General features: G+C 30.3%; 1 protein-coding gene across 2 annotated transcripts; it reads left to right on the top strand.

Moving 5' to 3' along the window:
- Positions 1-701: 701 nt before the first annotated feature.
- LOC122854968 (cytochrome P450 9e2-like) lies at positions 702-25,009 on the top strand. Of its 2 annotated transcripts, XM_044156013.1 has the most exons (3): positions 702-2,180; positions 24,694-24,858; positions 24,939-25,009. In XM_044156013.1, exons 1-3 carry the CDS (start codon positions 704-706, stop codon positions 24,971-24,973), a joined length of 1,677 nt encoding a protein of 558 aa, XP_044011948.1. In that variant the 5' UTR covers positions 702-703; the 3' UTR covers positions 24,974-25,009. The 2 variants fall into 2 exon arrangements, 1 of the variants encoding a protein (XP_044011948.1); XR_006374023.1 differs by lacking the exons at positions 702-2,180; positions 24,939-25,009 and adding an exon at positions 24,319-24,450 and having other exon boundaries at positions 24,694-24,807.
- The last annotated feature ends 1,525 nt before the right edge of the window (positions 25,010-26,534 follow it).

The raw sequence follows: 26,534 nt of genomic DNA, 5'->3' as shown, positions 1-26,534 counted from the left end.
CAAAATCGGACTGAAATTTCCACTCGAGATGGTTAATTCATAACTTATTAAAGTTCCAACTCGTTAATTTAATGTCGATATCATTCGGGCTCGTTTCCACGAGATCGTCCCGTTATGAATGTTTTGTCACATGAAATTAAAGGGAAAATTATTTTTGCAATTAAAAGTGCCCAAACGATTCACTTAGAATAAAAGTGCAGTCACGATTAGAATATCTGAAAAAAAAAAAGTTTTATTGGTATTGGAACTTAAAACAGCAGTAGACTTTTTTATTGAATTTGATGAGAAAAAAATTTGAGGGTGGAGCAGAGGTCTTTGACAATTTTCTGCTTTTGGGCGTATACAGATGACAATCGGAGTAAAAAATATTATTCAATGGGTCAAGCGTATGATAATGACATGTTGATCTTGATTGTAGGAAAAAAATATTATTATCAAATAAATATTTGTTAAAAATTATTTATTACAAGTTTTGATGATTGATAAGACATCAGTTAATCTCACCGAATCTTTTTATTTTCAATATTCAATTAAAAATATTTCAAATGTGGATTAAATCCTATACAATTTCAATAATAACATGCATTTAATCAGATCGGGTGCGTATTTTGGTATGCAACCTTTGATTTGTTATTGCAATTCATGTAGCTATAAGAATTCACTAAACAGAATTTTCATTCAGTCTTAGTACAATCAAAATACGATGATCGATTCATTGACAATCGTCAGTATTATTGTCACATCATTGGCGACAATTATATATTTTTTCTATGTTTACCACAACAAATATTTCGAGAAACTTGGTATCCCTTATCGAAAGAGTCGATCAATTTGGTGGTTAACGCTTACAGCTTGGTTTCAACGGATAGCAATTACTGATTATCTCGACTCAGTATACAGTGTGCATAGTGAAGCGAAATATGTAGGATTCTTCGATTTTGGTGTACAAACAGTAATGATTAGAGACACAGAGCTGATCAAATCAATAACTGTTAAGAATTTTGAGCAATTTGTTAATCATCGTGTTTTCATTGATCCGAAGTATGAGCCACTCTTTGGCAATATTCTACTGACACTTCAAGATGACAAATGGCGTCACATAAGAACTCTTTTAACACCTACATTTACATCGAGTAAAATGAAGGCAATGTTTAAATTGATGATGAATTGTGCTGTGAATTTCGTTGATCATTTGACCGGAGAACAACAAAAAAAAGGAGAACCATTGATTATTAATTCAAAAGATGAATTTTGTCGTTATGCTAACGATGCAATAACAGCTTGTGCCTTTAGTATATCAGTTGATTCAATGAAAAACCCAAACAATGATTTTTACTTACACGGAAAAACAACAATATCGTTTGGATGGTTTCGATTATTCAAGTTTTTTATGATAAAAGACTGGCAATCATTGGCCAAACTGTTGAGATTCAAAGTTTTAAAGCCAGTTGTCAACAAATTTTTTATCAATGTTGTGAAAGATACAATTAGAATGAGAGATGAAACAGGAATATCACGACCAGATATGATTCAACTTATGATGGATACTAGAAAGAGCGATAATCTCAAATTAAGCATTGAAGACATGACATCACAAGCTTTGGTGTTTTTTTTTGGTGGTTTTGATTCTCCAACAACTGCTATTAGTTTTGCTGCGCATGAAATAGCAGCTAACCCTGAGGTTCAGACACGACTTCAGGCTGAAATTGATGGGTTAATCGAAGAATGCAAAGACGAAGGTGTCACCTATGAAGCTTTAAATAGCCTCAAGTATCTTGACGCTGTCATCAATGAGTCACTTAGAATGTGGCCAGTTGTTCCACTGTTAGAGAGAGTGTGTTCTGAAGACTTTGTTTTGCCGCCAACACTTCCTGGGAAACAGCCATACACCATCAAGCCTGGTGACTCTGTTTGGATTCCAATCTACTCGATTCAACGGGATCCAAAACATTTTGATCAACCTGACAAGTTTAATCCTGATCGTTTCTTTAACAGATCAATGACTGCTTTCAATGCTCCCTTCGGTTTAGGCCCTAGAATGTGCATTGCTTATAGATTTGCGATTATTCAAATGAAAGTAGTCTTGATGCAACTTATTTCTAAATGCCAACTCAGCCTACCAGAGCGAATGGCTCTTCCAATCAAAATGCCAAAAAATGGTTTTTCAATGGTACCAGCTGGTGGGTTTTGGCTTGAAGTTGAATCCAGATAGATTTAATAGAATTATTATAAAATTAACGAAACTAATTGTCATAAAGTTAATGGAACTAATGTGTTTAACATGAACTGTCAAAGCTAAATATCATTGTTACGTTCATTTTTTAATAAACTTATCATTAAAATTATTTGTATTTATCAAAAATAGATCACAAGTTTGAGCATTCAAACTAGTCACACCAACTTCAAAATTATAATTAACACTTGACCCAAATACAAAGTTATAAGTGAGTCCACTCTTGTTAGAGTGCATGAAATATGTATCATTGGGCCTGAATTTCTTTATTACAAATATAACTGAATATTATATTTTATCGAAAGACCTGAGAGGAAAAAAAAAATGAAACTCGATATTGTCGTTCTATCTTGAATGCGTGGCAGCGAGTACACTAAAGAAAGAAATTGCTACAGTTTAGCAAATTTTTTCTTGGAACTTTTTTGTCTTAAGTTAAAAAAAAAAATGATCAATTTGAGAAAAAATGTCTTATTTTGAAAAAATAATTTTTTTCAATTTGAGAGATATTATTATTTTTTTTTTTAAATAGAGAATTAACTTAAGAAAACTTGTGATAAACTTAAAACTATTTTGTTTTTTCATTTGAGGAAAAATTTGCTAAAATAAAGTGACATATACCTCAATTTAAAAGACAAATCATTCAATTTGAGGCAACAAGCGTTCAAGTTGAGAGAAAATTTGCTAAAACAAAATGATATATACCTCAATTCAAAACAATATTGAATTTTTTTATGTAAAATATTTGTCAATTAAAATAACTTTAGAATTAAAAGTAAATTTGAAGTTAAAATTAAAATTTAAAATTGAGGGTCCGGATGCAATAACACGTCGAGTGCTCGGAGGCCTATGAAACGTAGTGGCAACATTGTTCATCTACAGGGATAGTCATAAGCACACGTATAACCGTATAACGGCAAGTAAGGAAATTTCATTACCGACCTTGAAGACTTGGCAACGTTGTAAGTAACTAGGTAAATTATTATTATCAATTTTGAAATAATATTGTCACAATAAAAAGTGCTCTGCAAAACGTCTTGGTTAATAACAAAAATAATTTGAATAACAATAATTAATAATAATTAATAATAATCAACACACCGTATACGGTCTCATATCAATGATTTGTCAAGAGTGAGGAGTCGAAATGTTTAGCATGACGTATACGGTGAAAGTTTTTCGAGACAGTGAGAATTATTTTTTGGTAGACCGTTTACGGTATAGACCGTATACGTTATAACATTGCAGGTTTTTTTGAGACAGTGAGAATTATTTTTTTACCAGACCGTTCACGGTATAGACAGTTGAAACCGTGCAAGCTGTTTAGAATATAAGCCTCTTTGAAAAATTATAGTTAACCGTACACGGCCTGCTGGAACATGATTTCCAGTAAATCAATAAAACTCGTTATTACACCGTATACGGTCTATACCGTGAACGGTCTGGTAAAAAATAATTCTCACTGTCCCAAAAACCCGCAATTTTATACCGTATACGGTCTATACCGTGAACGGTCTGCCAAAAAATAGTTCTCACTGTCTCAATAAAACCCGCAATTTTATACCGTATACGGTCTATACCGTGAACGGTCTGGTAAAAAAATAATTCTGTCTCAAAAAAGCCCGCAATTTTATACCGTATACGGTCTATACCCCGAACGGTCTGGTAAAAAAAAAATTCTCACTGTCTCAAAAAAACCTGCAATGTTATAACGTATACGGTCTATACCGTAAACGGTCTACTAAAAAATAATTTTCACTGTCTCGAAAAACTTTCACCGTATACATCATGCTAAACATTTCGACTCCTCACTCTTGACAAATCATTGATATGAGACCGTATACGGTGTGTTGATTATTATTAATTATTATTAATTATTGTTATTCAAATTATTTTTGTTATTAACCAAGACGTTTTGCAGAGCACTTTTTATTGTGACAATATTATTTCAAAATTGATAATAATAATTGCCCTAGTTACTTACAACGTTGCCAAGTCTTCAAGGTCGGTAATGAAATTTCCTTACCTGCCGTTATGCGGTTATACGTGTGCTTATGACTATCCCTGTATATATCAAGAAGTTTTTTCCAAATTTTCAATTTTTTTAAATAATAATTGACCAAGTTATTAATTAATAAACAAATTGTGAGCTGCCGCTGCGATCGTAGAGTCCGAAGCGAACGTATGCGCACTCTCCAGTAATTATAAATACTAATCTCTTGCGCATCTAAACATATAAATAATCAGTGCCGTAACAAGGAATTTTTGCGCCCTGGGCAAAATTATATTTTGCGCCCTATTTTTATCGATATAATATATAAAAAAGAATTCATTTGTTAGGTGTATTTAACAATAATATATATAACAAGCAAAACCGCCAGAATATACTGAAATTATTTTATTTTTTAAATAAAAATTGTTGTGGATATTAATATAGAAGACAAAATATTTTAAAAGTGATACCTATAGATGAAGAATAGATCATTAGAAAATCAAAACAGTTTTTGTCTTCTGGCGTTGTCGCTGGAAAATTCATCTATGATGTCATCGAAGTCTATTGAAGATACAATCAATTTGGCACAATGATTCTATTGTATTATAGAAACCATCGCAGAGAAATTGATCTAGATAATGAAATAATTTATTTGGTTACATCCAATCTTTAGCAACAGTCACCAATAGCTTTTTGATTAATTAATTATGGCAAATGTATCTAGGGAAAGTATGTAACCAAATATATTAATTCCTAGTCTAAATTAATTCCTTAGCAATATCCATGGTAGAAGTAGTATTTCTACCATGGCAATATCTCCTATCATAAATTGAAATTATTGTCTAAAATAGCTAAAGAATTCATTTAGACTAGGAAATAATATATTTGGTGATACATTCTTTCCTCAGCAATATTTGGCAATAGCTTTTTTATTAATTAATTATGGCAAATGTTGCTAAGAAAAGGATGTGACCAAATAAATAAATTCGTAATCTGAATTAATTTCTCAGCCATTTGCCATAATCATCTCAATTTATGTCAATTAAAAAAAGGATAGGCAATAACCTTTGGCATATAGTCAATACAAGCAGAATAAAAATCGGTCCATGTTAACCTGCGTTAGTGGTTAAGTCGGTTATAGTACGATGTTAGTGATAGGTAGAATTAGGTAGAATTTTAGAGTATAGAGGATCGTGTCTTGGCCGTTGTCAGAAGAAACAAAAAAAAATTTCAATTCAAATTATTAAGTATATTTTTTATTTTACGTCTTATTTTGCATTTTTAATATTGTTTTAGCACGATTGTCTCTAAACGACAAATGACAATAATGAGGACAATTAACTTCAAAATTTAGAAAGACAATCATGTTTATGTAATATCTGAATGATCATAAATGACAGTAGCCCAGGTAGGAGTAAACGATTGTGCCAGGCCTGGCACAAGCTTGTGCACAAGGCTCACATGCTTGTGTCTAGTTTATGCTACAAGCTTGTGCCAAGGTTGTTAAGTGATTGGAAATGTGCCTATGTTACAAGCTTGATGACAAGCCTTGTGCCAAGGCTCGTGTCCCAGCCTCGTGTCAAGACTCGTATTCCAGCCTTGTGCCGAGGCTTGTCCCTCGGGCTTGACTCAAGCTTCCAAAAACAATTTAAAAAAAAATATAAATAAATTATTATGGTTAATCTATTATTATTGTTAATTTAATAATTCCGACATTGTTATTTTTTAATTCAGACAATTCTATTAAGGTTGATTCCAAGTCCCATCGCCGTACCAATATTTATGCCACAAAGGGCCCGTATATTAATAACGCTATTTTTTATTCCCCGTATCCTGAAATTTTTGTGGCGCCACTGATGAAAAAACCAAGTTCTTTAGTAGTATGTGTGTGCGCGGCAACACACTAGCAAACAAAGTTTACGTCGTACGCCAAAACCATGCTTGTGTTCATGTCTGTGTGCCGCGCATCTAGCAAAGTTTAGAAGTTTAAAAGTTAAATATTTATTAAAAGAAAAAGAAGAAAAAATTGAAATAATTGTCAAAATTTTGTCTTGTCCAGGGCTACAATCTGATAGTAAATGTACAGTTTTGAATCAACACAAAAAAAAGTTATTCATAAAAACATGAGGTAACGCGTATACCTTGTGTGTTAAAGTTGTCAACTTTGACAGTAAATATCTCGAAAAAAGCAAACAAGAAAAAATTCAAAAAAATTCACAATATAGATAATTATTTCATTTAGAAAATAAGCCAAAAAAATCGAAAGTCTATCAGAAATTCAGATATTCGGAATCAACCTTAAACGATAATAATTAAACGAAAAACTAGGGACGCGACGCGGGATCGATCCCGGGGCCTCTCACGTGGAAGTCCAATGCACTATCATGTCGACCATCGGGGTATTGATAAAAGTGGTCGTCAAAATTTTTTATATAAATAAATTCTATTGAGACTAAACACACAGTCCTCACGAATGCCTCACACAATAGTCAAAGCCTGATAATTTTGAGTTAAATATATGCATAAGTCAAGTCTCGTGTCAGGCTTGGTGAAACAATGGGCACCAGCTTGAAACAAGGCTGTTCTACGAGGCTCGTGTGAGGGCGGGAAAAATCAAGGGGACAGTCTTGTGTCTAGCCTGGATTAACAAGGCTTGTCTAGTGACTGGAAAAACAGGCTTGACACAACCTTGAAATTTTTAATCTTGTGTGAGGCTTGGGACTAACGATAAACACAGGCTTGGTACAAGCCTGGACTAACAAGTCTTGTGCAATGACTGTAAATACAGGCTTGACACGAGCTTGGAATTTTTAACCTTGTGTGAAGCTTGAAATTAACGATTGACACATGCTTGTTACAAGCCTGGACTAACAAGTCTTGTGCAATGACTATAAATACAGGCTCGACACAATCTTGGAAATTTCAACCTTGTTTAAGGCTTGGAATTACCGATTGACACAGGCTTGGTACAAGCCTGGACTAGCAAGTCTTGTGCAATGACTGTAAATACAGGCTTGATACGAGCTTGGAATTTTTAACCTTGTGTAAGCCTTGGAATTAACGATTGTCACAGGCTTGGTACAAGCCTGGAATAACAAGTCTTGTGCAATGACTGTAAATACAAGCTTGACACGAGCTTGGAATTTTTAACCTTGTGTGAGGCTTGGAAATAACAATCGACACAGACTTGGTACAAGCCTAGATTAACAAGTCTTGTGCAATGACTGGAAAAATTCTCTGTGCCAAGCTAGGCACATTCTAGTCCACCAAGGCTAGGAAACACAAGCTTGTAACAAGCCTGGCACGGCCGTTCACCCTTGTGGGATCCTACCTGGGAGTCAATTTCTTTCCTGAAAATATAATTTTTTTTTTAATTGTTTAAAAAAGAATATTTTTTTTCTTGTGACGCGCTTCTAAGTGCGCCCCCCTTTACACTGCGCCCTGGGCAGTTGCCCCTCTTGCCCACCCCTTGTCAGTGCCGTAACAAGGAGTTTAGACGCCACGGGCAAAAAATTTTTTGGCGCCCCTTCCTAAGGAAAAAAAATCGTATTTTTACAAATAAATATAAATGAAAATAAAAAAATGTTGAAATAATTAACACCATTGTTAGATTTTTTTTTAACGCAAACGTATATTTTTTTTATTACATCAAAACATGAACATGTATAAATACATAAATAATAAAAAATAATTAATGAATATTATTATCAGTGAAAAATATGAAAGTGGTGATGGAAGTATTTAAAAGCTAAAATAATGTTGTCTTTCAAGTTTAAATAAGTTTGAAATAACTAAGTCTTTTAACGTTGACGCTTGCAAACTCATCAATAATCTGATCAAAGTTTATTGTTTTAGCAATTTCTTTTTCGATTAACAGTTTAGCAAGATTTGTCAAACGCAGTTGCTTCATCGTTGATCTTAAGCTACGGTCTCCAAGGAGCGTCTGCGTCGACTGTCCGACTGTCGCGTTCAGAGACGCTCGTCCCGAGAATACAAGTTTTATGTTATTGGTCTCCAAGGCGCGTTCGCGCTCGGAGCGCTGCAATCAGAAGTCGTGTCTGAACGCTCGACTGACCAAAGTCGGGTCAGGCTTCTGTAGACGCTGGGCAGTCACGCACATATATATGGGGCATTCCATGTCAACTCACAGGGTTTTTTCCCTCACCCTCTCAGGTTTGGAAACGAATATTTTTTTTGGATGAGTCATCGACTCAGATGTACCTCTGATTTTTTTTATATTTTTACAATCATTAACCGCCGAGCCAGAATCAAAAAACATCTCCTTTACAAGAGTAAACTACGATTTCACCATTTTTTAAAATTCTAATTTTTTTATTGTAAGTAGTAGAGCACAAGATTAGCTCAATTTCCAAATTTCATTATGGGATAACGATGGGTTCATTATAAAAAATTTTTTTTTCCATGACAAAATTACTAAAATCAGGCAAGATCATATGCCCAAACAACGGGTTTTTTTTTTTTGTTTCTTATAGGAAATTTCCTCACGATTACGGGAAAAATACGAAAAAAATTCCCACGCATGCGCAAAGTGGTTAAAAATCAAGTTGAATTATCGAAAAAACGGCTATTTATCGGTTATTTATCGTACATCTATTAATATAACGATTGAATTTAAAATTTAATAATAGTGATCGATAAAACTCGTCAAGGGAAAAAAAATTTAAAAAAAAATTTGACATCTCGAATGAATATTGATTGTTTAGCTATAATTACAGCTATAGTAAAACATCTAACGGCTAAGTAAATCGTATACATGTTTTGAAAAAATATCGATAATTCAAAAACTATTCGAGATATCGAAATTGTTATTGGGACATTTTTTCTCTCTGGCGAGTTTTATCGATGGCCATTATTGATTTTCAGAATTAATCGTTATTTTCATAGCTGTACGATATATAACCGATAAATAGCCGTTTTTTCGATAATTCAACTTGATTTTTAACCACTTTGCGCATGCGTGGGAATTTTTTTCGTATTTTTCCCGTAATCGTGAGGAAATTTCCTATAAGAAACAAAAAAAAAAACCCGTTGTTTGGGCATATGATCTTGCCTGATTTTATTTTTTTAGTAAAGAAAAAAAATTTTGTATAATGAACCCATCGTTATCCCATGATGAAATTTGGAAATTAAGCTAATCTTGTGCTCTACTACTTACAGTAAAAAAATCAGAATTTTAAAAAATGGCGAAATCGTAGTTTACTCTTGTGAAGGAGATGTTTTTTGATTCTGGCTCGGCGGTTAATGATGGTAAAAATATAAAAAAAATCAGAGGTACATCTGAGTCGATGACTCATCCAAAAAAAATATACGTTTACAAATCTGAGAGGGTGAGGGAAAAAACCCTGTGAGTTGACATGGAATGCCCCATATATAAGTTCTTTAACTGTATGTGTTTAGCTGGTAAAGTGTTAGTGCAGTATACTAATGTTTTTATGTTTACCATAGTTTTTTTTTAATTTAATCTAAAAAATAGTCAAACTGATGTATATTAAGACAGAAAAATCGATGACATTTTTTATCATTATTGTTTAAATGGCCATTTATTAATATTTAGAAATGTCCCTCATTTTTATTGTATGCAAATCGCTAACAGGTTTTCATTTCATTTTAATTTTTCTGTCATTTTCTCCTACAATATTCTTAAGTAACTTTATCAGCTATTATCAAAATTAATTTTTCTCTATTATCTATGATATTTATATTTTTATTTAAAACAAAAGTATATTCATCATACAGCTGCTCGACTGTTTGGAAGTTGTGAGCGCGCCTTGGAAACCACTTGGCTATGAGCGTTTCAAAGCGCTTGATCAGAACGCCCGAACGCGACAGTCGGACAGCCGACACAGACGCTCCTTGGAGACCGTACCTTAAAGGTAAAGTAAGTTTTTATCATTTTTAGTTTACTGAAACTTCGTTCATTAGAAGCAACTGTTACTGGCATTGTTGAAAATATTCGTAAAGCAATTTGAATATTAGAATATGATTCAATTAGATTATAATCATATAGTAACTGCAATACATTCAAAGGTAAGCAAGAAGAAAATTCAGGCGTCGAAAAATGAATTGACGCATAGAAGGACGTCGGAGTTAACTTGATGAAACTTAGAAAAAATAAGAAGCCCTGTGGTCTAGTTGTTAAGGCATTTGCCCCGAAAGCAAAAGACCCAAGTTCGATTCCCGGCAGGGGAACTTCGTTATTTTATCTAAGTTTCGGGTTTTTTTCAAAACCATCTGATGTCAAAAAAAAAACAAAACCAACGATAAAAAACTCGAGAGCGTTCTGTTTTTAAATGGGATAGTCGGAATAAAGGAGACGGCAAATATTGCCACGCATTCGGGCAATAAAAGGTTTTGTTGACATTTCAGCTGTGTGTTATTTAAGTTTATAAATATATACAATAAATAAATGTCTCACGAAATGGTAATCGTATATATCAACGAAAGACATTACATGACCAGTTTGATAAAAAAAAAAATTCAATTTAAATTTAAAATTGTAAAAAAAATTATACATCAAGCTTTGACGGCGCCTCTTCGGAGTCGTTACCCCGGGCAGCTGCCTCGCTCGCCCACCCCTTGTTACGGCACTGAATCATAAATATTTGATTATAGATATTAATTTCAATTAGCTTATACCCAGTCTATTTGATTTTAATTTGAATCAATTTTTGACATGTAAGAGTTCTAAACAACAGAAAGTAAAAAGTAAATATATTTTAAGATATTTAGTTTTTGATATTTTGTTTTGAAAAAATTTTAAATTTTATTTATAATTAACGATTTGAGTACTTAATTAAAGATGTAGCTGAGGAATTAATGTTACCAAAAAAATTATTTTTTAAACAACATTAATTCCTTAAAACTTGATTTCTTGGCAATATTAATTTCTTAGCTACTTCTTTTACTTAGCTACTGCTTTTCCTTTGACATTTTCATTTTTAGAAATAAAATTAAATGTATATTAATTAATAAATAAATAAAAATCTCAGGGACAAGCAGTAGCTAAGAAAAAGATGTAGCTGAGGAATTAATGTTACCAAAAAAATTATGTTTTAAACAACATTAATTTTTTAAAACTTAGGTTCTTGGCAATATTAATTTCTTAGCTACTTCTTTTCCTTAGCTACTGCTTTTCCTTAGACATTTTTATTTTATAGAAATAACATGACATGTTTTTATTTTATTAAATAAATAATAAACCCAAGGATAAGCAGTCGCTAAGAAAAAGATAGAGCTGAGGAATTAATGTTGCCAAAAAAATTATGTTTCAAACAACATTAATTCCTTAAAACTTGATTTCTTGGCAATATTAATTTCTTAACTACTTTTTTTCCTTAGCTACTGCTTTTCCTTGGACATTTTCATTTTCCAAATATAAAATCAGATGTATTTCATGTATTTAATGAATAAAAATGTCCAAGGAGTAGCTAAGGAAAAAAAAGTAGTCAAGAAATTATAGTTGCCAAAAAATTGAGTTTTAGAGAATTGTTGTTGCGTAAAACAATTTTTTTGGGAACATTAATTCCTTAGCTACATTCTTAAGTTAACTACTGCTTTTCCTTGAACTTTTTCATTTTTTTTGAAATAAAATTACATGTAATTTATTTATTAAATAAATAAAAATCCCAGGATCAAGCAGTAGCTAAGAAAAAGATGTAGCTAAGAAATTAATGTTGCAAAATAAATTTTGTTTTACTCAACGTTAATTCTTTAAAACTTAATTTCTAGACAACTATAATTTCTTAGCTATTTTTATTCCTCAGCTACTGCTTTTCCCGGACATTTTTATTCTTTAATTACATAAAATACATTTGATTTTATTTTTGAAAAATGAAAATGTCCAATGAAAAGCAATAGCTAAGGAAAAGAAGTAGTTAAGAAATTATAGTTGCCAAGAAATTAAGTTTTAAGAAATTAATGTTGTTGGAAAAATAATTTTTTTGTCAACATTAATTTCTTAGCTACTGCTTGTCCCTGGGATTTTTATTTATTCAATGATTGCAATACATGTCATTTCATTTCCAAAAAATAAAAATGTCCAAAGCAAAGCAGTAATTAAGGGAAAGATGTAGCTAAGTAATAAATGTCGCCAAAAAAATTATGTTTTACGGAACAACAATTCTTTAAAACTCAATTTCTCGGCAACATTAATTTGTGAGCTACTTCTTTTCACTAGCTACTGCTTGTCTTTGAGATTTTTGATTATTTGATAAATAAAATTCATGTATTGTTTTTATCAAGAGAGAAAAATGTACAAGGAAAAGCAGTAGCTGAGGAAAGAATGCAGCTAAGAAATTAATGTTGTACATTTTTTCCTCAGCTACTGCTTATCCCTGGAATTTTTATTTATTCAATAATTGAAATACATGTAATTTTATTTTCAAAAAAAAAAAAATGTTCAAGGAAAATCAGTAGCTAAGGAAAAAAAAATATAGTCAAGTCCCCCAAGGTGCACCCTAAGTGTTCCGTAGGATTTTTTATTTTTTTTTTTGTTGTTTGATTTGTTTTTTCATTTTGTTGTAAAATAAATGACTTTTTTTTTTGTTTTGTTTTATTTTCTAATGTTGTTTATTTCTGTTGTTTAATAAAAAAAAAAATAAACGACCGAAAAATTTCAAAAAAATATCGGAGAGTCTACAGATAAAGCGTCGTCGATTGAATCATTGCCGGATCCGATGCGTCAATATTTGAAATTGGGCCCTATCGAAAAATGGAAATATAAAATCTAATAAGGCCCAAAAATTGAAAATAAATATGATAATTGCTTTTGGGAAGAAAAAAAAACATAAATTTCATTTAACATCAACTAATTCGGTTCGGCGGTTCAAAAAATATCTTGCAAAAACAAATTCTGACACTACATTTTGTTTAATAAAAAAAAAAGTAAACGACCAAAAAACTTCAAAAAAATATCGGAGAGTCTACAGATGAAGCGTCGTCGATTGAATCATTGCCGGATCCGATCCGTCAATATTTGGAATTGGGCCCTGTAGAAAAATGGCACTATCACAACTGATAAGGGCCAAAAATTGAAAATAAATACGATGATTGCTTTTGGGAAAAAAAAAAAACATAAATTTCATTTAACATCAACTAATTCGGTTTGGCGGTCCAAAAAATATCTTGCAAAAACAAATTCTGACACTACATCTTGTTTAATAAAAAAAAAAATAAACGACCAAAAAACTTCAAAAAAATATCGTAGAGTCTACAGATGAAGCGTCGTCGATTGAATCATTGCCGGATCCGATCCGTCAATATTTGAAATTGGGCCCTGTAGAAAAATGGCACTATCACAACTGATAAGGGCCAAAAATTGAAAATAAATACGATGATTGCTTTTGGGAAAAAAAATGGAACCTAATGGGCTTCATAGAAGCCAACTCGATTCATAACTTTTATTTTTATCGCGAAATAACAAAAAGTCACACGAAAAGTGAAAACATAAGTGTCCTACGGAACACTAAAAATAGCTAAGAAATTACAGTTGCCAACAATCTGAGTTTTAAAAAATTGTTGTTGCGTGAAACATAATTTTTTTGGCAACATTAATTTCTTAGCTACATCTTTTCCTTAGTTACCGCTTTTCCTATGACATTTTGTTATCGAAGATGTTATCAACAAAATGCTATCACAGATTTAGGCATAGTATTTGATAATAAGATGTCATTTGATTGGCAGCTTGAAAAACTTGCTAAATCTGTAATGTCTGCTCTAGGTCTAGTTTTTAGATTGTCGCAATCATTTAATAACTCAAATTCAATTAAAACATTATATTTTGCATTTGTCAGATCAAAGCTTGAATATTGCTCAATAATTTATCCATTAAAAAATAAAAAACAACTTAAACTAGTTAATAAAATTCTACGATTTAATTTTGAAAATATATGGGTATTATCCACAAGCAGGTGTTGATGATGAAAGTATTAACAAGCTATCTGAAATGAAATCATTAACACAAAGACGTAAAGTACCACTTATCATATTTTTTGTAAAATTATTACAAGGTCAAATTGATTGTCCTGATATTTTATCCAATATTCGTCTTAACACTATTGCTACAAATCTACGTAATAAATCATCATTTACCATTTCATCAGCCACTAATACAGTTCATTCATCTTCTCCTGTTTCAAGGATGGCCAATAAAACTAATATCACATGTCGAAAAACTACACTATTTGAGAGAATTATGGAACTAAATTGTTGGAGATACAAAGTCTGATGACACGTCCCTGACTAAATATATTTACAACTGCTACACTACCGGACACAAATCTTAACTTACAGGTTGACACTAAACAAACATACACAACCATACACTACACACACACTATATGCACCCCTATATAATATACTCATTCCAGTTCCGGCCGCCGTGCACTTTACACTCTTGCCTCGCATTATATATTGTCTGATTGCTAATTAAATAAACGTAACCAATAATATTAAACTGTACTTGTTATTATTTATGATCTACCCTCACATAACCAACAGGTTATGGGCCCAGGCATTTAGCCTAAAATTAAATAACAAGCATTTAAATAAATTTTCTCGTTTAACGTACAACGCGTCTAGTGAAAACGTGTAGCGTCTATTGCATCAGAAACCGCGTGTGAACAGTGAGTGCTTATATATATAAAAATTAGTGACAATGGCGAAATCTCACGTTATCTCAATTGATCCATTAAAACATGATAATTATGAAATATGGAAAGTCCGGATGGAATCATATTTATATAAATTGGATCTCTGGGATATCGTATCAGGCGTTAAAACAAAATCTCCAACAGAATGTGATGATTGGAATCAAAAAGATAAACTGGCCAGATGTGAAATAATCCTAGCCGTTTCAGCTAGTGAATTACAAAGTATTAATTCTACAAATACGTCCAAAGAATTATGGGACAAAATTAAAAATGAGCATCAGTCAAGTGCACCAATAAATAGAGTGACTCTACTTGCCATGCTTACTCGTTTTAAAATGGATAGCGCAAAAAGCATCCGAGATAATATTAATGAATACTTTGATCTTGTTAATAAATCCAAACAAATAAATTTGGAAGTAACAGATGAAATTTTGGCCATGTTTTTATTAAATAGTTTGCCTGAAGAATTTGAAAATTTTAGAATGATAATTATGACTAGAGAGACTTTTCCATCATTGCAAGATTTGCGCTCGAAACTTCTAGAAGAGTCAGATGCAAGAAAATCTATTACAGAAAATAGTGGAAACAGTCAAGGCCAGAGAGCCATGTACGCAAAATCTTCGTTTGGCCGAAAAGGCCCGAGCAATCGAAACTCGTTTTCTCGAGGTGGAAAACGACCTGCACATAAACCGCCGTCACACACAGAAACAGATGACCGGTATAACAATAACAACAGAGGTGGGGGAACGAATGGACAGAGAAGATGGACCCCGCACAACAACAATAACAAAGGTTTTGACAGAAAGTCAAGCAATACAATACGCTGTGAAAGGTGCAATGGTTACAATCACCATGCAAAAGATTGCTATTCGAAAAATATTTATAAACATGCAAATTATGCAGAAGAAGAAGAAGAAGATGAATACGATGAAAATATTGAACTCGCTGCAAGTGCTCAAACAAATGAAGAAATCGCATTAATGAATTATGTAAACAATGCTAACAAATCAAACGATAAAAATTTATGGTGCTTAGATAGTGGCAGTACATCACATATCACTGCAAACAATAAGCTATTTAAACAAATTGAAAAAGCAAATTTAAAATTAAGCCTTGCCAATAATGATTCAACAAAAATAAGTGGTGTTGGTGAAATTAAAATAAATATTAATGATGGTAATAAACAAAAGACAGTGAAATTAGATCGTGTTTTATATGTGAATGATTTAAGAACTAATTTACTGTCAGTGTCAAAAATGACAGATAAAAATTATAAAATCCTCTTTGAAAAAGAAAAAGCGACAATATCTGACATAAATGATAATGTACTGATAACAGCAAAGCGAATTGGCAATCTATATTATATTCAAGAGAGCCAATCGAATTCCCTCAAAATAATTAATAATGAACCATCAATTAATAATGAATATGTTTCAGACAATGAATCCATTGATGATTTCCAACTAGCTCCAGAAACACCTATTAGAGAAAATATACCAGATAGACCAAATAATACATCAATAAGAGGTCGTGGTAGACCAACTATATTGAGAACAGGTGGTAAAGGTAGACCTAGAAAAATATATCAACAAATAAGAAACAATACAATAGAAATTGTAGATGACTCTGAAGATGAGCTACCAAATGAACTAGCAAATTACAATTCAAGATGCCAAAAATTCTGATGATGCCGAAGAATGGCAACAAGCAATCGAAAATGAATTACTATCTCAAATTAAAAACAAAACATGGGATATTGTACCAAAACCAAAAGACAGAAAAGCTATTGGCAATAGATACGTCTTCAAGACAAAAGAAATTCCTGGCTCAATTTCTGGCAAAAAGAAAGTCAGATTAGTAGCTAAAGGATGCTCTCAAAAATCAGGTGAAGATTATTTTGAAACATTCTCACCAGTTGCAAGACTCACTTCAATAAGAGTTATATTGCACTAGCAGCAGAATTTGGACTCATGATACATCAAATGGATGTCGTAACAGCCTACCTGAATGGTGACTTGAATGAGAAAGTCTACATGAAAGTCCCTGAAGGGCTTGAAGATATGCTGACTAAAATGTTGTCAGGCAAACCTGTCGGATCGAGTAGGCAGGTCATGTCAGACACACGCATTTTAGAAACAGCACAAAATTGGAAAAATGAACTCCATAATGAGAACAACAAAGTCTGTTTATTAAGAAAAGCATTATATGGACTTAAACAGGCTGGAGTTCAATGGAACAGGAAACTGGTAACTGAATTGAAGAAACTTGGTCTACAACAGCTTACTCAGGATCCATGCATGTTTGTCGCCAGAGACAAACACGACATCATGATAATATTAATATATGTGGATGACATGCTCATTGCATCTGCTAATATTACATGGATAAATGAAATCAAATCGTCACTCTCCAAAGTTTTTGAAATGAAAAATCTTGGTGAAGTAAAACGATGCTTAGGTATAGAATTTAGCAGGCCTAAAATAAATAATGTAGTACAATTAAATCAGAAGAAATACATAGAGGATATTCTTGAAAGATTTGATATGTCAAACTGCAAGCCAGTCTTGACTCCTATCGAGGCTAACTGCAACTTAGAGAAACCAAAGAATATAAATAATGATGAACTCCAAAGACTTCCATACAGGCAACTCATTGGAGCTCTGATGTATTTAGCCATTTCTACCAGGCCAGACATCTCATATGCAGTAAGCTATCTTAGTCAATTTAACTCATGTTACTCATCTGAACATTGGAAAGCAGCAAAAAGAGTTCTCAGATATTTAAAAGGCAGTATAGATACCAAGCTTGTATATAAAAGAACTGGTAAACAATTGTATGGTGTTGCTGATGCTGATTGGGCAGGTGACAGAAATGATAGAAAATCATATACTGGATATGCTTTCATATTGGCTGGTGCCAGTATATCATGGGAATCAAGAAAGCAAAGAACTATCGCCTTATCTAGCACTGAAGCTGAATATATGGCTTTATCAGAGTCAACCAGAGAAGCGTTATACTTACAAGAGCTATTTCGTCAGATTGGTATGTTAATAGAACATACAACTATTTACAATGACAATCAAAGTGCTCAAAAACTTGTATTTAGCCAAGCATATCATTCTCGCACTAAACATATTGACATTAGACATCATTTCATCCGAGACGTCTATGAACAAGGGCGAGTAACACCATCATACCTATCAACTGATAAAATGCCAGCAGACATGTTAACTAAAGGGTTAACATCCACAAAACTGACAAGTTGCAGCCAAGGACTTGGTCTACAAATAACGTAAACAACAGGTCCTACGCCATCATCTTTGAGAGGAGGTGTTGGAGATACAAAGTCTGATGACACGTCCCTGACTAAATATATTTACAACTGCTACACTACCGGACACAAATCTTAACTTACAGGTTGACACTAAACAAACATACACAACCATACACTACACACACACTATATGCACCCCTATATAATATACTCATTCCAGTTCCGGCCGCCGTGCACTTTACACTCTTGCCTCGCATTATATATTGTCTGATTGCTAATTAAATAAACGTAACCAATAATATTAAACTGTACTTGTTATTATTTATGATCTACCCTCACATAACCAACATAAATAATGTATCACCGGAATTTATAATTGAATGTATACGACTATATGAAACATTACTCTGATCAATATTTACTTTTTGCCTTGTATACATAATATTGTAATTAATTAAATTATTGTTCTGTGCAATTAAAAGCACATTTATAACATCTGAAAATGGTGTTAATAATAATAATGTACTCATATCATGCTATATTGCTTCATTACTTTGATTTTCTATTAATACCATTGTTATAAGTTAAATTAAAAAAAAAAAAAATCTACTAATAATTATTAATTAAACACATTATTGTTATCAACCTGTAGCCCTACATTGGTACAATACTGCTGGGCTTACTACTTTAATAAATGAATAAATAAATTTTCATTTTTTTAAAATGAAATTACATGTATTTCAATCCATGAATAAATAAAAATCCCAGGGACAAGCAGTAGCTAAGGAAAAGATGTACAACATTAATTTCTTAGCTACTTCTTTTCCTTAGCAACTGCTTTGCTTTGGACATTTTTATTTTTTGCAAATAAAATTACATGTATTTTATTTATTGCATAAATAAAACCTCAAGGATAAGTAGTAGCTAAGAAAAAAAAGTAGCTAAGAAATTAATGTTGCCTAGAAATTAAGTTTTAAAGAATTAACGTTAAGTAAAACATAATTCATTTCGCAACATTAATTCCTTAGCTACTACATCTATTCCTGAACTACTACTTTTACTTGGACATTTTTATCTTTTGAAAATAAAATTACATGTTCTTTAATTATTAAATAAATAAAAATGTCTAAGGTAAAGCAGTAGCTAAGGAAAAGATGTAGCTAAGAAATTAATGTTGCTAAAAAAATTATGTTTAGAACAACATTAATTCTTTAATACTTGATTTTTTAGCAACATTAATTTCTTAGCTACATCTTTTGGTTAACTACTGCTTTTTCTTGGACATTTTCCTTTTTTAAATTGAAAATATATGTAATTCAATTCATTAATGAATTAAAATCCCAGGGACAAGCAGTAGATAAAGGAAAGATGTAGCTAATCAATTAATGTTGCCAAAAAAATTATGTTTGAAACAACATTAATTTCTTAGAACTTAATTACTTGGCAGAACTAATTTCTTAGCTACTTTTTTTCGTGAGCTACTGCTTTTCCTCAGACATTTTCATTTTTCGAGAATAAAATCAAATGTATTTTATGTAATTAAAGAATAAAAATGTCCGGGAAAAGAAGTAGCTGAGGAATAAAAATAGCTAAGAAATTATAGTTGTCTAGAAATTGAGTTTTAAAGAATTAACGTTGAGTAAAACAAAATTTAGTTCGCAACATTAATTCCTTAGCTACATTTTTTCTTTACCTATTGCCTTTCCTTGGACATTTTTATTTATTGGATAAATAAAAATCCCGGGACAAGCGGTAGCTGAGAAAAAGAAGTAGCTAAGAAATTAATGTTGTCAAGAAATCGAGTTTTAAAGGATTTTTGTTGCGTAAAATATCATTTTTTTGGCAACATTAATTTCTCAGCTACTTTTTTTCCTTAGCTGCTGCTTTTCCTTGGACATTTTTTTCTATTGAAAATAAAATAACATGTATTTTAATTATTAGATAAATTAAAATGTCCAAGGAAACACAGTTGCTGAGGAAAAAATGTAGCTAAGAAATTAATGTTGCCGAAAAAATTATGTTTTAAACTATTTCATCTCCTTGAAACTTGATTTCTTGGCAATATTACTTTCTTGGCTCCTTCTTTTCTTTAGCTACTGCATTTTCTTGGAAATTTTCATTTTTCAAAAATGAAATCAAACCCCGGGAAAAAAAAGTGATATTCGAAGATCTTTAAAGATCGTTTATGGAAGATCGTTGAAGATGTCGCTTTTGTCCGCATCAGTGACTATCACTGACGATCTCCAACGATGTCTGTCTATCGTCAACGATCAATATGAAAATTATGATGTCGAACGATCTGGAAATATATATGAAGATAAACAACTATCTTCAACGATATAATGATTTAAAAATAAAAAAAAATTAATTTAAAATAAAATTAACATCAAAATGCATTACTAAACATTTATATTAAACGGAACGACATATATTTGTTATATTATATTTTATTAATTAAGAAAATATTTTTTGAAGCGTATAAAAATAACATAAGTATATTCTCATTGTCTTATATTAACAAACCATTTGTTGTTATTTTTTTTTTTTCAAGACATAAGTTTTTAAGTATAAGCTTCAATGGCTTCTTAACGACAAGCAAAACGACAATAAGACGTCAGTCTCAATTAAAAATCTTCTTCTCTGGGAACGAATCGTCTTCAAAATATTTTCAATACAAAAAATATTGTTTCCCAAGTAAATCATCTAATGAATAAACATAAAATTCAAGGTAGACAAATTGAATTTTTCCTCGACATTAAATAATCATATAATAAAAATTAAACAATATGAATAAATGAGTTTTTTTATTATACTGTTGCAATCGGTAGCTTATAATGAAACTACAGTCAAAATTTCGAGTCGATTTATTACTTTTTAAAGAAGTTATCTCGAGTTATATGATTAAAAAAAAGTATTTTTTTCAAAAAAAAAAAAATTTCGTTTCTATTTTTTACCCCGTAAACTAATTATCATATAAAAAAGTTTATGTGGAGAAAAACATGTATTTTTTAATTTTATAGACGACTGTATTTTTTTTTTTTCAATTTTTCAATTTTAATTTTTCTTATTTTCCACCCACAGCATTTTCTTGACTTCGAGCGCTCGACGTGTTATTGCATCTAGACCCTCAATTTCTGTTTCAACCGCTTTAATACATTTTTATCGATGTCAATTTTATTTTTACTTGACATTTCTAGTTGACATCTTTCTTCATACTAGCATACTTTAATATTTTCCAGATGAACTCATTAGCCGAGTTTTTCGTAGCAGTCATAATATTAACTGTTGAATTATTTTTGAGGGAATTTCAATTTCCTATTGTTTTAGCTTTTCATCTGGACCCCTCCCCCCTAACCATGGTAGCCCCCCCCCCCCCGAAAATTTTCTAAGTTCCTTAATCTAAATACGATAAATATGGGGAACATCATTAAATATGAAGGAAAGTATAGAAAAATCACTGAATACAACGAAAAATATGATAAATATGGAAAAATATGAAAGAAAAACCACTGAATATATATAAAAAAATATGATTTTATCTATGTAACCTCCTCTTAATATGCAAATGGAAATCTAAGAGAAATTATTAAATAAATCACAAAAAAAAAATAAAAATGAAATGACAAGTTTAAAAAAAAACAGAAAAAAATAATACAATATATGTGACCTAAGATATAATAATGTGGAGAATAATCAGAATCCATTTTAGTCAAATTAAAAACAACATATAATAACCAAAAAGTAATGACATAAAAATAAAAACAAAATTAATGCAACAACATCACATTATCAATAGAAAAAAAAAAAAACATCTTTCATTTTTAACCAATTTGATAACAGATACAACGAAATTTTTGAAATCATAAGCCAATAAAATCGAAATGGGTAAAAGAAAACAAGAAGGAAACAATCCAAAAATGAAGAAAAAAAAATAAATCTGAGAGATAAAAACACAACAAAAAATACATTGATGAAAAAGAAAATTAAAAAAATAACAGATTTAAAATTAAACACAATATGGTAAGTCAAAAATTAGAAATGAATATAATTTACATAAAAAAATAAATTAAAAATTCAATACAGTGATACAATTCGAGCACGGATTATAAATAAAACTGAAATAAAGGAATGGAAAAACGAACGAGGAACTGGTAAAAAAATTACGTTGGATACAGGTATGTGATGAGAGTGACAAAATACGATGTATTTTTTTTTTTGGAGAAGCTGCAAATAAAGATCATGGATTGATTGAGGTACCGTTATCAATAAAATGTATGAAACGAAAAGGAAAATTATTAACATATGATAATATATTAAATATTCAAGTTGAACAAAATATATATGATCACTGAAGGATTAGTGAGAAAAGTTAATAAACAAAAGATAATAAACAAAGGCTAATATAAAATTCAAAGACGATCAGAGAAATGAAAATAGAATAGAGATTCATTTCGAATTGAAAAAATAGAAGAAATCATCTACCAAATAATTCATGTGCAGGTAAAATTATTTTAGCAAAAAAAAAAAAAAAAATTAATAATCAAATCTTTATAATAAAGTTGTTTGTCATGCAAAATAATTTGAATAAATCTAAAATATAGAGACATTATACATATATTTATAATAATTATCAACAAATAAAGTGACAAAAAAAATAAATTAAAATATTATATATTAAAAATTATTAATGGGTTACATAACCTAAAAAATATTGAAGAGTTAAACAATATGAAAATTATTTAAATAATGTTAAAAACATTTTTTTGTTTGTTTTTTTTTTTATCCTTTTTTTTACATAAAAAAAAAAAAAAAGTTGATAAAAATTTAATTTAGTAATGTTAAAAAAAACTTGTTTTGTTTGTTTTTTTTATTCTGTTTTTTTACATTAAAAAAAAAAAAAAAGAATTATTTGATTACGTTTGTTTTTATTATTCTTTTTAAATTTTGATATACAAAATAGAGAAATGCACTGTTTATATTAAAGCTCTAGTTAATTTTGTGTGTGTGATCAATAAAAAACTAATAAAAAATGTAATCAACAGTTTGTTGTGAATGAAATTTTTTTAATTTATATTTATCATTTATTATACATTAGATTTTTTTTTTTTTTAGATTCTGAACCATGTTCATGCCACAACATGCTCGATTTGACAATCACCTATTTTACGCCCTCGTATCTCAAATATCTATTATTTTTATCATTTCTACCATGTGTACTTCAGCATCTGGATTTTTTAAAATATTTTCAATGATCACCAATATATTTTCGGGCAAATACAAAGTTCTCAAAAAGATAGAATGGAGAATGGAGTTCTGAATACCCTGCTGTTTAAACACGGTTTCTGTTTTTTCTTTTTTTTTTTTTTTTTTTCCTTGAAAAATTATTTTGTCAACAAATAAAACTCTGAAATGTTGCAGATACAGATGATTTTTATTTTTTTTCTAACGGTTTTTTTGGAGGTCATTTTCTTGAATAAACTCTTCTGGCAATGTCTCATTTTTTTTTTTTCTTTAACTTTTCGACCTGAGTTATTGGGTTGTTTCACATTCAAGACCTCTTGGTATTAATTTTTAAACCGTTCTAGATTTATATATTTTTTTTAAATAGGCAAAGTGTTGTTTTTTTTAATAAAATGGTTTTGTTTCTTCAAAAAAGTGAAAAAAGAACCCTCCGTTTAGTTTTTTGAATTTCTTTTATTTTATAATTTAAATTTATAATTTTTAACCAAATTTGTTAAATATTATGAAAAAATTAATGTCATATCGTTGATATGGACAATATATCGGATATATCGTCTTGACCATATCGTATCGTATCGTCATATCGTCATATCGCGGCATCACTACAGTAGTGTGAGTTTAATAAATCATTTACTTCACTTTATAAAAAAAAGTTGGCATTTTCAACTATCATACACTTTATGTAGTATCATACGTATGATTGTATGATACCCCGAAAATCGTTGAATTATCCATCACTGACAGTGATTCACTGTACACAGCTGTCAAATTGTTTTTTTTATTACACAACTACTGATAAATAATAATTCATCAACATATATAAAAAATTTTATTGTAATCAAAACATTATTCAAAAGTGAATAAAAATAAAAAAAAAAAATTCAACAGTTAATATTATGACTGCTACGAAAAAATCGGCTAATGAGTTCGTCTGGAATATATTAAAGTATGCCAGTATGAAGAAAGATGTCAACTAGAAATGTCAAGTAAAAATAAAATTGACATCGATAAAAATGTATTGAAGCGGTTACAACAGAAATTGGTAATAATTGTTAATAGTGCTAATGAATAAAGTGGAAGTGTCACATAACATATCAATATTATTTATCCATTTCTTGTGACACGGGTTGGAGAAAAAAAAGCTTGTCTGTACTAGACGGTGCTTTTATTATTATCTAATGAAAAAAAAAATTGTCATTTTCAACAAATATTTTAGATAGAAACTTAATTAGTAGAAGTCGTTCTAACTCAAGAAATGGATTAACTACTCCAACAAATGTTTCAGATAGAAATTCAATGAGTGGAAGTCGTTCTAGCTCGAGGAATGGATCAACTAGTCCAACAAATAACTTTGACCGAAGAAGTTCAAACCTCCAATCTGATGAACAGCAATTATCGTTTAGATTACAAGAGGCTGTCGAAAATGAAGACCAACTTTTTGGATGCAAATGTAAGTTAAATTTATTTATTGTTTTTTAAATAAAATTAAAAAACTATACTGATATATAGTTTTTTATGTTTATTCATTAGATGATTTACTTGGGAAACAATATTTTTTGTATTGAAAATATTTTAAAGACGATTCGTTCCCAGAGAAGAAGATTTCTAATTGAGACTGACGTCTTATTGTGATTTTGCTTGTCGTTAAGAAGTCATTGAAGCTTATACTTAAAAACTTATGTCTTGAAAAAAAAAAAATAACAACAAATGGTTTGTTAATATAAGACAATGAGAATATACTTATGTTATTTTTATACGCTTCAAAAAATATTTTCTTAATTAATAAAATATAATATAACAAATATATGTCGTTCCGTTTAATATAAATGTTTAGTAATGCATTTTGATGTTAATTTTATTTTAAATTAATTTTTTTTTATTTTTAAATCATTATATCGTTGAAGATAGTTGTTTATCTTCATATATATTTCCAGATCGTTCGACATCATTATTCTCATATTGATCGTTGACGATAGACAGACATCGTTGGAGATCGTCAGTGATAGTCACTGATGCGGACAAAAGCGACATCTTCAACGATCTTTTATAGACGATCCTTGAAGATCTTCAAAGATCACTTTTTTTTTTCTCGGGATGTATTTTATGTATTTAATAAATAAAAATCTCTAAAAAAAGTAGTAGCTTAGGAAAAGAAGTAACTCAGAAATTAATATTGCTCAGAAATTAAGTTTCAAATAATTAACGTTGAGTAAAACATAAATTTTTTGGCAACATTGATCCCTTAGCTATATCTTTTTTTTAGCTATAGGTTGTCCCTGAGATTTTTATTTATTTAATATATAAAACACATGTAATTTTATTTTCAAAAGATAAACATGTCCAAAGAAAAGCAGTAGCTAAGGAAAAAAAGTAGCTAAGAAATTATAGTTGCCAAAAAATCGAGTCAAATACGTTTTTTCAGTCCCACATTTAACCCCTTGATTTCTTTATTGAATTTATATATTTATCATATTTCATTTATAAATCTTGTTCATTAAGACATGAAACCCGATTCTGCCTTACCATCAAAGATAATAAAACAAATTTTTAATTGAACTTTTTTCGAAAATGGCTGAATAGAAAATTCTAAAATTTTAGCAGCAAGTCTATAATAATGTTTCCGAGGGCATGACACTTTTTTTTTTTTTTTTTTTCGAAAATTTTTTTTAAAGTCAAAAATTTTAAAAAATTTTCAATTGAACTTTTTTTGGAAATGGCTAGATTTTTCAAAACTTTAAATGCGATGCAAGCATATAATATCACTACCAAGGGCATGACACATTTTTTTTTTTTTTTCTTGAAAATTTTTTTCGAGGTCGGTAATATTTAAAAATTTTCAATTGAACTTTTTTCGAAAATGACTAGATGAAAATTTCTAAAAATTTAGCAGCAAGTCTATAATAATATTCCCGAGGGCGTGACACTTTTTTTTTTTTTTGTTTTTTGAAAATTTTTTTTACTCGAAAAATTTAAAAAATTTTCAATTGAACTTTTTTTGGAAATGGCTAGATGAAAAATTCTAAAAATTTAGCAGCAAGTATATAATATCATTCCCAAGGGCATAACACTTTGTTTTTTTTCTTTTTCTAAATATTTTTTTGAAGTCAGTAATATTTAAAAATTTTC

This window comes from Aphidius gifuensis, linkage group LG4, assembly GCF_014905175.1.
Source record: "Aphidius gifuensis isolate YNYX2018 linkage group LG4, ASM1490517v1, whole genome shotgun sequence".
Lineage (NCBI taxonomy): Eukaryota > Metazoa > Arthropoda > Insecta > Hymenoptera > Braconidae > Aphidius > Aphidius gifuensis.
This window is presented reverse-complemented; position numbering and strand designations above follow the sequence as displayed.

Excerpts from the sequence above, each read along its gene's own strand:
- LOC122854968 (XM_044156013.1), top strand. The coding sequence starts at position 704 with ATGATCGATTCATTGACAATCGTCAGTATTATTGTCACATCATTGGCG. Across the intron at positions 2,181-24,693 it reads TTTTTCAATGGTACCAGCTG|ATAGAAATTCAATGAGTGGA; the intron begins GTGGGTTTTGGC and ends CAAATGTTTCAG. Across the intron at positions 24,859-24,938 it reads CCAACTTTTTGGATGCAAAT|ATGATTTACTTGGGAAACAA; the intron begins GTAAGTTAAATT and ends TTTATTCATTAG.